General features: G+C 41.1%; 1 protein-coding gene across 1 annotated transcript in view; it reads left to right on the forward strand.

Annotated features, from left to right (window-relative positions):
* The window catches only part of KALRN (kalirin RhoGEF kinase), a 635,807-nt gene that overhangs the window by 351,545 nt on the left and 270,796 nt on the right, over positions 1-13,466 (forward strand). Inside the window, exons 20-22 of the mRNA XM_037734035.1 lie at positions 3,126-3,241; positions 3,743-3,865; positions 12,146-12,328. Coding sequence (XP_037589963.1) covers positions 3,126-3,241; positions 3,743-3,865; positions 12,146-12,328 — 422 coding nt within the window. The remainder of the gene's footprint in view (positions 1-3,125; positions 3,242-3,742; positions 3,866-12,145; positions 12,329-13,466) is intronic.

Genomic DNA, 13,466 nt, shown 5'->3' on the forward strand with positions numbered 1-13,466 from the left:
AAAAAAAAAAAAAAAAAAAAAAAAAAAAAAAAAAAAAGAAAGAACAACAAAAAAGAACAAAGAAGCTGCATTTTGGTAAGAACTGCCCAATTTTACCAACCAGGTGATTTATGTGTTCATAAAATTTAGATAAGTACTGTTCTACATAATCTTTAATAATCTCTCTGAATTCTAGAAAGTCTCTGATAATAAATACATAACTTTAAACAATTGCTTATTATCTGACCATGTGAAACTTAAATCATGATCTGTGAAATTATTCTGACCATGCAGAAATTAGCCCTTGAGTGGGTGAAGAGTTTAACAAATGTCATCTTGCCAAGGCAGAGAAATATAACTCTGGAGCACGAGGCTAGAGAGGGAGCCCAAGCCAACTTGGAGTGAGGAGTGGTATGGGCTTGGAGACACCATGGACAGGGTAGGGTACGTGGTCTGCTTAAGAAGGGCTTCCCTCTTTGCTCAGGTAGCTCAAGAGTTGGAGAGAACAGAGGCCATTGGAAAGAATTAAATCTAGGAATCAAATTTCCCTACAGAGAGGAAGGAGCAGAGTTCCTCTTCCAAATGTGATATTCTATTTGTGGTCAGGGGACCTGTGGGGAGCTGGTATTATGTCACTTCTCCTTCCAGCACATTTGAAAGCATATGTTCTGGCTTCCAAATCCAGACAGGAGCTTGGGTGAGGCCAGCTGCCTACTGAGAGACCACATATCCCACCTACACTTCTGAGTGCTGAAGAATAACAGGCACCCAGAGACAGTGGGAAATGCCTACCTCTTGGAGGCAAGATCAGGTTGTTGCCTATGTGAAAGCTTTCAAGAAGAGAGGAAAAAGAATCTTGAAACTCGAGGATTTCTGCCTGATCTAGGTTGATTCTCTTAGCCACACCATAGAGGGAGCTTCAATGAGCAAAACTCTGGCGAGGGAATACAAAGACTAGAGGAAATGAGTTTCCACTCCTTCCTTGACCAGTTGAAGCTGAGCAGGGACCTATAATCCCTTATATATCAGTTCCCTTTTCACTTACTACCTAGACTCAAAGCCAGTGCCACATATTTTTGGTTTCTTTATACTGCTGGTTGTTATATGGCTACATAACAACCCCGAAATTCAATGATATCCAGCTGTAAGCATATATTCTTCAAGTGGCTGTGCATTGGCTGGGGAGCAGCATCTTAGCTGGGCTCAGCAGTGCAGTTGCTTCAGGCTGTAAGTCTAGCTAGCTTGGCTCCTTCACTCCAGGTAAGGTCCTGTTTGCTCCATGTGTATTTATTTTGGGACCTGGGTGGAAGGGGCAGCAGTTACCCAGGAGGAGTTCCTATAGTGGTGATACAAGATACAAAGTCAAGTCTACAAGTATGTTGCAAGGCCCTGCTTATGTTTTATCTGTTAACAGCTCATTTGCCAAAGCAAGTTATGTGGCCAAGCCAGAGATCAATTGGGGAGTGAGAAACTGTACTTGCCTCTTTGGGAAGGAATGAAAAAATGATATGATAAAGGCATAGATACAGAGAAAGGTGAATAACTGGACCCATAAAAGACTGGGCACAGTGGCTCACACCTGTAGTCCTAGCACTTTGAGAGACCGAGGCAGGAGGATCACTTGATCTCAGGAGTTTGAGACCAGCCTGGGTAACATAGTGCAACCCCCATCTCTACAGAAAAATATATACAAATTGGCTGGGTGTGGTGGCATGTGCCAATAGTCTCAGCTAGTTAGGTCCTGGCTGAGGTGGGAGGATTACTTGAGCCTGGGAGGTTGAGGCTGCAGTGAGCTATGACTGCACCACTGCACTCCATCTTGGGTGCCAGAGCCAGACCCTGTCCCAAAAAAAAAGCATTCAGCCTAAAAGATGAAAAACAGATTCTATCCTCAGAAAGGCAAACTTGGCTGGGGAGGTGAGGATGAAGGGGTATGAAAAGTACATAAAATCAACAAAAGCTCCATCTTCATAAAGCACAGAAACTTTATAGCCCCAGTAATGTGGGAGACCGAGGTGACTAATAACTCAGGCTCTGAAGTCAGATCTGACCTGAATCTGAACTCTGCCCTTTCCTACCTGAATGACCCTGAGCTAGTTACCTTCCCTGAGCTTTCTCAAAAGCTTTCTCTAAATCTCAGTTTTCTCATCTGTATAATAGGGATAATAATGGTGCATGTGCTGTGGAGTATTATAAAAATGAGTGTCTTCCACATACTGAGTATGTGATAAATATTATTCATATGCTTATTATTTATTTTGTTACCATCTAATATGGCTAGCAGGAAGCAGGAGAAAGATAATAAAATACATTTGATTGCTTCCAGCATAGAACATAGTATTTAAAACACTTAAGACATCTACCCATGTACCCAGCTACTCTTGAAACAACAGAAAATGTAGAGAGGGAAATAGCATGGGCTGAATACCTAACCCTGGCCTACTTGCAGTGCTGCATGCCTTGTGTATACTCTCTCATTTAACATCACTTTTAGCTTTTCTAATGATCAGATCCAAAACAACACGGGCCCAGAGACAACATGAAAATATAATTCCAACACAGCTTCCCTATGCCCACTATTTAGAAGTGTTTAAATTGAGGCTGTGCTGTTAAAAGTGCTGTGTGCACAACCTCTTGGGCAGGTCTGAGAACATGGTTCATGATGTGGGTTGCCAAGCCAATGACACCAGCCCTCATTCCACTGTAAGTCTCCTGCCTCTCTTCCAGTGAGTCCTTAAGAATGACTAAGATTCCCGTCAAGGTTCACCCATGCTCATTAGACTCTGGGGGCCAGTTTAATAAATTGCTATTTTAGGAACTGACCCTTCCTAAGATTTCTTAGAACTAAGGACTGATTTTGCTATCAAGAGAATCGGGGTTATTTGTAAGTCACTACTGTCATATTCTTCCCACCTTAGTTGAAGGAACTCTCATCACTTGGCTCTCCCCCTAGTCTGTTCAACCTTGCTCCTTTCTAAGAAATCCTTTCTATATCCAGCTTTTGCTTCCTTTCTTCTGATGCTGGATTAGTCTCATGGGGAGGAGGCTTGAAGTACAGTCATGGTCACCTGGGCCATGGGGCTGAAGGGGTTGTTTGGATTTGCTCAGTGCTTCTTGTGACCATGATGCATCTCCTCTGCCCACAGCCATCCTGAGTGAGCTCCTGCAAAGGGAGAATCGCGTGCTGCATTTCTGGACTTTGAAGAAGCGTCGGTTAGACCAGTGCCAGCAATATGTGGTGTTCGAGCGCAGCGCTAAGCAGGTTGTCCAAAGCTTTCCCTGGCTCTGTCTCAGTTCTTTAGAGCATGCAGTGGCCCATCACCAAGGCTTAGTCCAGAAAAGGGCCACAGCAGCAGGCAAATTGGGGATAGGAGGGAGAAAGTAAAGAGGAAAAGAAAGTAGGTTGTCACTTGTCAGCAATTCAGCATTTACCAAGCTCTCTGTTTTGAGTTTGGTACCAGGAGATGTGAAGAAATGCTAGATCACCCACTATGCTCCTAATTCATGGATGATGTTGGGCCTGGCCTAGAAGAGTCCCAGTCTACTGGAGGAGACCCTCTCTTTGTGGGATGTTCCAAATTAGGGGAAGGTTCAATCATAAAAAAAAAAAAAAACCTCCCAAATTACATACCAATCAAATTGTGTCAGTGTTTCCTGTGTCAGTCCATTAAGTTGTCCCAACAATAACCTTCATTATAGTATGGCATGTTTTCCTACTGACAGCTGCCTTTTGGGGAACTGGATGGGTTGTTTCCTCCCATAGGCGCTGGACTGGATCCAAGAAACAGGTGAATTTTACCTCTCAACACATACCTCCACTGGAGAGACCACAGAGGAGACTCAGGAACTGCTGAAAGAGTATGGGGAATTCAGGGTACCTGCCAAGGTAGGAAACATCCCAAACCTTTTCCCAAATCTACCCAGAACTCTTCATTCTGGCCAATTTCACATTTTAGAAGTAAAGACAGCTTCTATAAGCAAAAATGCTCAGCCACAGTGGGGTTGGGGAAACATGTAAATGTCCTAAGGGATTGTCTGCTTAGAAACCCGAATACCCAAAGAATTGCCACTGCTGGGTAGAGCAGCTGTATGCAGAAAGTCAACTGCTGTACACTGTGCCTCCAAATACTCATCTTCATGCTCCAGGTTCTGGAATTTGCCATATTCTTTCAGACCAAATCAGGTAAAAGGATGTGTTCACATAAAAATGTTGCATGTGCATGTGAACACTACACATATCCACGTATTCTTGCAATTTGAGTGGCTTGGGAAGTCCACCTTATTGGAAGGACCAGTGACTATGGATACACAAAACAGGTGAATTTCTTATTTTCTGAGCTATTTCCATCTGGCCTCACAACTGCTCATGAGCTAGTATGTACATCCTTGCATGTTTTGCTCTCCAGAGACCTGCTCACAAGCTGGGTCTCTGGGGAGCAAAACATGCAAGGATGTACATACCAATTCATACCAAGATTGTGGGGAAGGCTATAATAGAAGGATACCTGATTTTCATGTTTTCACAGCCAGGATTTGATATGAGGATACTTGGATTTGAATGAAAATCTGATCTATCTCAAGTTCCTCTTTGCAGTATCCTCATCTCTCACACAGGGCTTCTTGCCACATAGGAGCCTTTTTTGGCATCACTTCTACACATAGCAGACACTCTTCCCAGGCTGAGAGATGTTCTTATTGGGGTCAAAGTGGGAAACATATCCTACCAAGAGATCCCTCAGACAGTATAAGGAATGTTCCTCTAGTCTGGTGTGACAAAATTAGGCCCTTAGCCTCATTCCTGAACTGACATTTCAGAAGTAATTATCTACTCTATGAATCCTATCCTATGGACTCTCAATACTGGGGAGCCTTTCCTTGCATCCTTGTGAGCTTTGGGCATTTTTCCCTAATGTGAAAAGCTATTAGCACAGATAAGAGACTCATTTCAATACCAGCAAAAAGCAAACAGCACAAAGAAAGTGGCAGATGCACAGAACCCTATTCAAATCCAAATTAAAATGGCTTGTGAATGAACAAGTTTGGCTCTATCCGCCCCTCTCTAAATAGGGTCGATAATGAGCCATTAACAGGCTGAATAGTATCAGATCCATTGGTGTTTCTGTCTGCATAGGATGGATCACAGCAGATACCCAGAATTTTATAGGGTCAAAATCTTTTTGTAATCAACATGGTAATGTGGAGAATTATTCAGTCAATCTTATTCATCCTTCCTTTGTAACCTTCTTCATATGTTTCTCCTCTTTCACATTCATGTAGCTACTACCCTAAGCTGTAGTAGTTTCCTAATTGGATTGCATGCCTTTGGCCTTTCCTTCCTTCCTATCCATCCTGCCCTTCATTGCTCTTCATCTTTAAAATGCTACGTTGGTTATATAACCATCCAGATCAAGAACTTTAATGATTTTCCAATTCCTTTAGGATAATGCTGCACAACTCTACAGCTGTACCACCCTACCTCCCTAGCTTTATCTTCAATTATTATTTTATTCGGAATTTATGCTCCAGCTGAATGGATGTATTCTCTTGCCCTCTGAGGGATACATCATATACTTTTTGGTCTATGTGCCTTTTTCGTACATTTCTCTGCCTGGAATACCCTTTCCTTCCCTCTAGTTTGTGCTTTTTAAGAGGAACCCCTGTTTCCACTCTAGAGCCTCCTCCTCTGTGATCCTGCCCACATACCAGGATATGATCCAGCTCATCCTTGCACTACAGCCCTTGTCCGTATAACCCTTCACCTGGCACAGACCATCTCTCCTCCAGTAATATATGCAATGTTATCTCCTGTGTAAGCCAACAGGATACTGAAAGACAAGAACCACACTATTCATCTTGAGTTCCTTAGGTTACCTGACTGCATCTTACACATTCAAGGGAGGCTATAACCATTCAGGAATATAAGGAAAAAAGGAAGTTTGAGTAGATCACTCCCCCTCACTTATATTTAATGTCAGTCTTCTACTTTGGCTTTGTATGTTCTCTGTCCCTCCCGACATAGCTATTATGTTCCAAATCTCAGGGTTGTTCATATCAGACTATCTACAAGTTAACAATCCCAGCCGAGGAGCTTCTGATTAGAGGCAGCAGCCTCCTGCCCCACCCTAGTCCCACTTTCCAGAGGTAAACTTCTTCTAATCAGCTGTCTTTGATTATAATCTTCATAACCAATAAAATGAATTTGAAATGGAAACCAAATTGACCTTTAACCACAAGAGAATACATATGGTGGCCCTTATGGTTGAATAGGGTAATGGAGTTCATTAAATTTGATATTCTGCTCCAAAGGAACATATCAAGTAGAAGAAACATTGCATATAAAAAGATACTTTCTATATAAAAGTTCACAAATATAAGAATAAAAATGAGATTAAAAAAGTTTGGATGAGGAAAAAAGGAAAACATAATATTCATATTGTGATATGCCTATAGACAGTCCATTAAAAAAATAGAAATGGTATTTTCCTATTATGGGTTTAAAAATGTGTCGGGGTCAAGGCACATGGGGATGGAAAAGCTTAGTCATCATGACACTTGGAAGAATTCCATTTCTTCTAAAATTAAAACTTGTTTAGATTATTTTGTTTTTTGTTTTTTCCAATTCCATAGTTTTTACTATATTCACAAGGTTGTGCAAACATTGCCACTGTTTAGTTCCAGAACATTTTCACTACCCTAGAAAGAAACCCCTCGCCCATTAGCAGTCATTCTCCTTTCTCTACTCCCCTCAATCCCTGGCAACCACTCACCTGCTTTCAGTCTCTATGGGCTTGCCTGTTTGGGCATTTCATAGAAATGGAATCATACAATATGAGGTCTTTTGTGACTGGCTTACTTCCCCTAGCCTAATGCTTTCAGGATTCATCCCTGCTTATAGCATGTATCAATCCTTTTTTCCTATTCATTGCTGAATAGCATGTCATTTCATTGATATACTTCTTTTTGTTTACCAGTCATCAGTTGACAGGCATTTGGGTTGTTTCCAGCTTTTGGCTATTATGAATAATGCTGCTGTAAACCTTTATATTCAAATTTTGGCATGAACATATGTTTTACTTCCCTTATATGCATACCTGGGAGTGGAATAGCTGGGTTATATGGTGTTCTACTATGTTTAACTTGTTGAGGAACTGCTAAACTGTTTTCCAAAGTAGCTATACCACTTTATACTCTCACCAGCAATTTGTAAGGGTTCCAATTTCTCCACATCCTCACCAACACTTGTTATTGTGTCTTTTTATGTAGCCATCCTAGAGGGTATGGAATGGTATTCATTGTGGTTTGGATTTGCATTTGCCAATAACTAATAATGTTAAGAAAATACTTTTTAAAGCTGGTGACTTCATCTCTGAAAATGAAAGAAGCCATGAGATAAACTGGACTTAATTCATCTTGACAAAAGAAAATTAAGCAGTAATGAAAACGACTGGAGCCTTAGCTGAACTAAATTATGTTTTCTTGGGATTCAGATAGCAAGGAAAGGGAAGATACATCATATACTTTTTGTCTATGTGCATTTTGGTCTATGTGTCCGACACTGGGGATGTCAGACAATACTTTAGACTGAGAGAGGTAGAATCTAAACAGTTCAGGTAAAAGATAGGCATGATTCTGTTCCTGAGACTTTTTTTTTTTTTTTTTTTTTTTTTTTTTTNTTTTTTTTTGAGACGGAGGTTCACCATCCAGGCTGGAATGCAGTGGTGTGATCTCAGCTCACTGCAACCTCCGCCTCCCAGGTTTAAGTGATTCTCCTGCCTCAGCATCCCAAGTAGCTGGGATTACAGGTGCTAACCACCACACCTGGCTAATTTTTGTATTTTTAGTAGAGACGGGGTTTCACTATGTTGGCCAGGCTGGTCTTGAACTCCTGACCTCAGGCGATTCACCTGTCTTGGCTTCCCAAAGTACTGGGATTACAGGCGTGAGCCACCACGCCTGGCCTTTCTGAGACTCTTAAGAGGAATGTAGCTTGTATGTGATGGAAATTTTTGGTTCTTTTATGTATAATAACAAACAGTCCCCTGCCAAATGAATCAGAAGATGTGTTTCAAGAAACCTGTTCACTTGCACGAGGAGCTCAGTAAATTCATGTCACAAAAAATACATTGATAAGGAATATCAATATTCCTTATGATTATCTCATTATAAGGAGTATCAATAATGAAAGGCAAATATGGAAGATTATAATGAGATTATAAGATTACTATCAAGAAGACAAAATCTAAAAGACTTGTAAAATGTGCTAAAGTCAAAAGGGCTTTTAAAAAGTTTATTCAGAGTGAGGCTCACTGATTAGAGGAAGATTATAACCAAAGGAAAAAAGAAAGGAAAGGAGGAAAAGAGAGGGGTGGGAGGGAAAGAGAGAAGGATAAATAGAAAAAATAGAATTACTGAATCCCTCTTTTGAACCTCTGTCTTTTCCAGCAGATAACTAGAATTCAAAATGGAAAGGCAAAACATATATTAAGGGACTCAGGTCTAGATTTCCTGGCCCAGATGAATTATGGTACCCAAAGTTTCCCTTCTGGCCACAAGATCATGTCCATACTTCTGAATGTATCATTCAAGAACTGCTGCAATCTGATCCCCATTATACTAGTTTATATAAGCTACTGTCTTCGGAGGAAAGATTTGAGTTTCAGATGGGCTTAGGTTGAAAGGGAAAAGATATTGTATGACCATGTATAGAAATAAAGAAGAGAGAAGCGACGTGGCTGAACCTCCCCAAAACCCAGAAAAAGCTCAGTGACTCAGCCCCATGCGAAGAACGAGAAATGTGGCATAGTGTCACCTCTGGACATGAAAACTGGAATGTCACCTGAGACCAAGGGCAGCTCAAGCAGTCACATCATCTGGTCACCGTCTGAGAGCAGAGCACCAGAATCTGTGTAAAGTTTACCATTTCTATGCCTCAGCTTCCTTTTTCTTCTTCCCCTCTGCTTTCTGTGATTTCACTTCTACTCGCAGCCAATCACTAGATCCCTATCTGTGCAGTTTAAATCCTCAGGGAAACAACCTCAGTTAACCCACAGTATTTCTTACCCCCTATTTAGACATAGCTTTTAGGCCAGCACACCTTAGGTAGAAGTTACTGGCTGCACCTTGATGGGCTGCCCTCATAAGACAAGTTTTTACCTCTTATCTCAAAAGCTGTAACCAGGCATTTAGCAGGTCATGTGCTGCTACCACAATCATCTATGTATAAGAAAACATTTTAGAATACCCCCAGTGGGGACCATGGCCATGGTTGGTGTCTCAGTGGGCTTATCCAATTCATAGGACAAATTTATCATCTACTTCTTCCAAAAAAGAACCTTTAACTCTTGCTGATCTAGCTTTACTCACCTCCAAACACAAGATTTGCTCATTCATTTATTCAGACAACATTGATGGTATGCTTACTATTTTCTAGACACTGGAGATACACAAAAGAATAAGATGTAATACTTAAGGGTTCATGGTCTAATAAAGAAGACATATAAATAATATGATATATGCTAAAATTGAAGCATGTATGTGATACTGTGGGAGCACTGGGAAGGGCCTCTCCCACTTGTCTTGTGGGGAGGAGAGGAGGGGAAAAAGGGTATTGCATCAAGAGTGGGGATGAGTAGGAACCACTCATCACAGCAGGAAGGGCATGTGACATTCAACATGGCTGCAGTGTAGGGAATGGAGAACAGTGGAGACAGGGCTGCTGCAAAGGTAAGTGGGGCCACATGGGGAAAGTCCTGTCTACACTGCTCGTTTTACTGTCTCTTTGCCCCTCTAGGCCCCACACATACCTAGAATACTCCTGGTCACAAACCATTTGCTTTGTTGACTCTGAATCACAATTTTGATGCTTTAGGATATAATTTTCTCTGATAGAACTGCCCTAATATGGCTGCTGCCACCAACTGGCTGTAAAACCCTTTCTCATAGGTGGAGTCACTTTACCAAGAGCAGAGAATATGTATTTCCAAGACTTTTCATAAAACTTAGTGTTTAAGTAAATATAAAGCCAAAGAAAACTGTTTTCAGGAAAAATGAAAATAGAAAACACCCTACATGCAGTAAGATGAAAGTTCTCAGGATGCCTAGACACTGGAGATACACACATGAATAAGATGATTAAAAAGAGGAGTTGAGTAATTATAGTTTAGATAGAATTAAGTAGATTCTATTTTGAATATAATCTGCTAATTCTCAACCAATTCCCTGTTATTACTCTGCCTTTTCATGGCTGAGGAGATGTTTCTGCTGTCTTCACACCCACCTCCTTTCCCTCACACCACAGCTCTCCTGGCCTTTATCTCCTAATGTCAGGCACCAGCCTACTGTCCCGAGATAGAAGAAGCTCCTATATACTGAGTGAGCTCCTGGAGAGCTGGATCCCTGGTCCCTGGCCATGCGTGCAGCAGGCAGAGCACTCTCCATTCGCCTCTCTGAAGCCCTCTTTTTCTGGCATTTCTTGGGAGGGTTGGTCTCTCATGGGAGGAACTATAGATGAGCCTGGAAGGAGCAGGTGGGATGAGGATAATAGAATAAAGAAAGAAGGGCTCTTTTGTTTTTTCCCCTATATCTCCAGTGATGTCCTGCCTCAGTTTCCCTGTTAGTTAGATTGTAGCATGGTTTAAACCTTGGACCTACTTACCTCCAGTCCAAAAGACAATTTTTCTTCTTAGAGTAGTATTTAAATATTCTTTCCTTTCCCTGAGCAGTTTTAGAGTTTGAAAATCCAAACTTGAGATTTAAAAAAAAATGAGCAGCAGTCTGCTTATTGGATGTCTCTCTCATTCCCGTGTCTTACCCAGCTTAAGTACTGCCTCTCCATGAGACCTTCCCCACCCAGGCCTGTCCACCTTCATTTTCTCCTTTTAAAATTCCTATAGTGTTAACTCTACATTCTCCCATTTTGACATTCAATTATATAATGCCCTGAGTTATTTAACTACTCTGTATGAAATGAACATTTTTTTCCTTTTGTTTAACCCCCAAGCCTAGCCCTATAGCTCTCTACCCAGTACTATTGACCAACTAGGTATTGAACAAACTCTTGCTAAAAATGAAATTAACCCAGTAAACATCAGAGTTCTACTTTACCTAGTCCTGTGATAGATGGTGGCTTCATTAACTTCTTTCTCCTGCTCTCTAATGGAAACTAAAGACAAGATTCTGGTGGTGACAGGGACAGAGTTAACTCTTAAATCTGCTCATTGTATTTATTTAGATCCTGGCATGTGCCAACTTACATGATGTTTAGAACTGGTACAGTGGCGGGAGGGAACTAGGAACTAAAGGGCAGAGATAAATAGGCTCTGTTGCTTACTGGTAGTATGAAGTTGGACCAACCCTAAGCCTCTCTAAGCCTCAGATTTTTTTCATCTGTGGTTCAAAGAGACCTGCATCACTTCCCTCCACCAGCTTCCTAAGGATGCATCAAATCTCAAATGGCTTTCAGAAACAGTAACACACTATGCATATTAGTAAAGCGTACTAATGTAAGAGATTCTTACATCAATAATAATGGCTAATGTTTATGGCTTACTGAGTTCTTACTGTGTTCCACTATACTAAGAATTCTATGTTTATCAACTCATTTAATACACCAACTCTTTGAAGTAGGATCAGCCCTCTGTATCTACAGGATTCAACCAACCATGAGCTGAAAATGTTTTCTTCAAATGGATAGTTGTGTCTGTACTACATATACAGACTTTATTGTTGTCATTTCCTAAACCATACAGAATAACAACTATTTACTTGGCATTTACATTGCATGAGGTATTGTAAGTAATCTAGAGATGATTTGAAGTGTTCCTGAGGATGTGGGTAAGTTATAAGCAAACACTTGTTCTATAAGGAACTTGAGTATCTGGATTTTGGTATCCATGGGGGGTCCTGGAACCAGTCCCCCCCCCCACCAACAACACTGGGGGACGACTGTACTATTATGATTTCCTTTTTGCAGATGAAGAAATGGAGGCACAGAAGGTTTAAATAACTTGCTCAAAATCTCCCAGTTAGTAGTGACAAAGCTGGGATACAAACCCAGGTAGCCAGCTATGAGGTATCTATGGATGCTCTGAACAGGAAAAGAGGATTTGGGGTGAAGGGGCAGGAGAATAAATGTAATCCAATAACTTAAGGCCATCTTTTGGGGCAGCAAACAAAGGAGAAGGTGAAGCTTCTGATTCAGCTGGCCGATAGCTTTGTGGAAAAAGGCCACATTCATGCCACGGAGATAAGGAAATGGGTGACCACGGTGGACAAGCACTACAGAGATTTCTCCCTGAGGATGGGGAAGTACCGGTACTCCCTGGAGAAAGCCCTAGGAGTCAACACAGAGGTAGGCAGGGGCATTGGCCTCGGGACATCCTCCCTTCTCACCTCCCTGAGCAACATTGCCCTTGTCATCATGGAAGAAAAGCATGTTTCCAGAGCAGTACTTCTGAGCTGTTGACCCCTAGAAGACTTGCTTTGTGTGGCTTTTCTAGTGGGGAGTGCCAGGTGGATCTTGCTGATCCATTAACCTCCAGCCTCCTGTGACTAGTACTCTATACATTACAAAATCGACTGGCCAGTGTTGGGGCCTATGGCTACAGAACAGAGTTTTTCTCTGTATAGTGTTAACTGTCGACTTTGAGAACTAAAAGCTTTATCTTGGCTTCATAAAAGCCATCTTCCACCCAATTATGTTAATCAGCAAATGGTTAGAGTCCCCAGTATATATAATAGTACTTTTTCAAGAATAAGGGGTACCATTTGTACAAGGGTTATTTGACGTTTCAACTGAACAGAGGTACAATTTGCCATGAACCAGGGCAGATAGACTTTTAATCTCTTCTTTATAATAGGGATTAGTAACCTGTGAATTAAGAGCTAAATACAGCCTGGCAGTTTAATCCTAGGATGTCTAGTTCTTAAATCTTCAAATAGGCTCATGATCTGAAGCAGAGCAGCATGGAGAGTGAAGTGGCCAAACCACCTAAAGTTAAGAGAGTTAATGTCTCCCCCAGGCTTTAATCTGTGAGTTTTTATCTAGGAAGTTCCATCATATATAAATACCAAATAGTGGTTAAAATTAGCAGGGATGAGCGATGAGAAAGGTCAGCCATTTTTCTGTTACTTAGCTTTCTGTTTCCAAGGGAAATCACTTGTTTAAATAAATATATTTGGTTTGATTATTTTCTTTTGACAAATGAATGGCATTTTTATATCTTTATGAGTTTTTGTTTCACATATATTTTAAATGGTTAAGAATCAGCCTTAGACTAATTTATTGATGTGTGTAGATTTAATTAGGACCAAAGGCCTTGGGGAAATAGATACCTAATTATCAAATGTATTTATTGTTTTTTCTTACTGTGGATATTATTATTATTATTATTATTTTTGAGACGGAGTTTCGCTCTTGTTACCCAGGCTGGAGTGCAATGGCGCGATCTCGGCTCACAGCAACCTCCGCCTCCTGGGTTCAGGCAATT

This window comes from Cebus imitator, unplaced genomic scaffold (assembly GCF_001604975.1).
Source record: "Cebus imitator isolate Cc_AM_T3 unplaced genomic scaffold, Cebus_imitator-1.0 Scaffold568, whole genome shotgun sequence".
Taxonomy (NCBI): Eukaryota; Metazoa; Chordata; class Mammalia; order Primates; family Cebidae; genus Cebus; species Cebus imitator.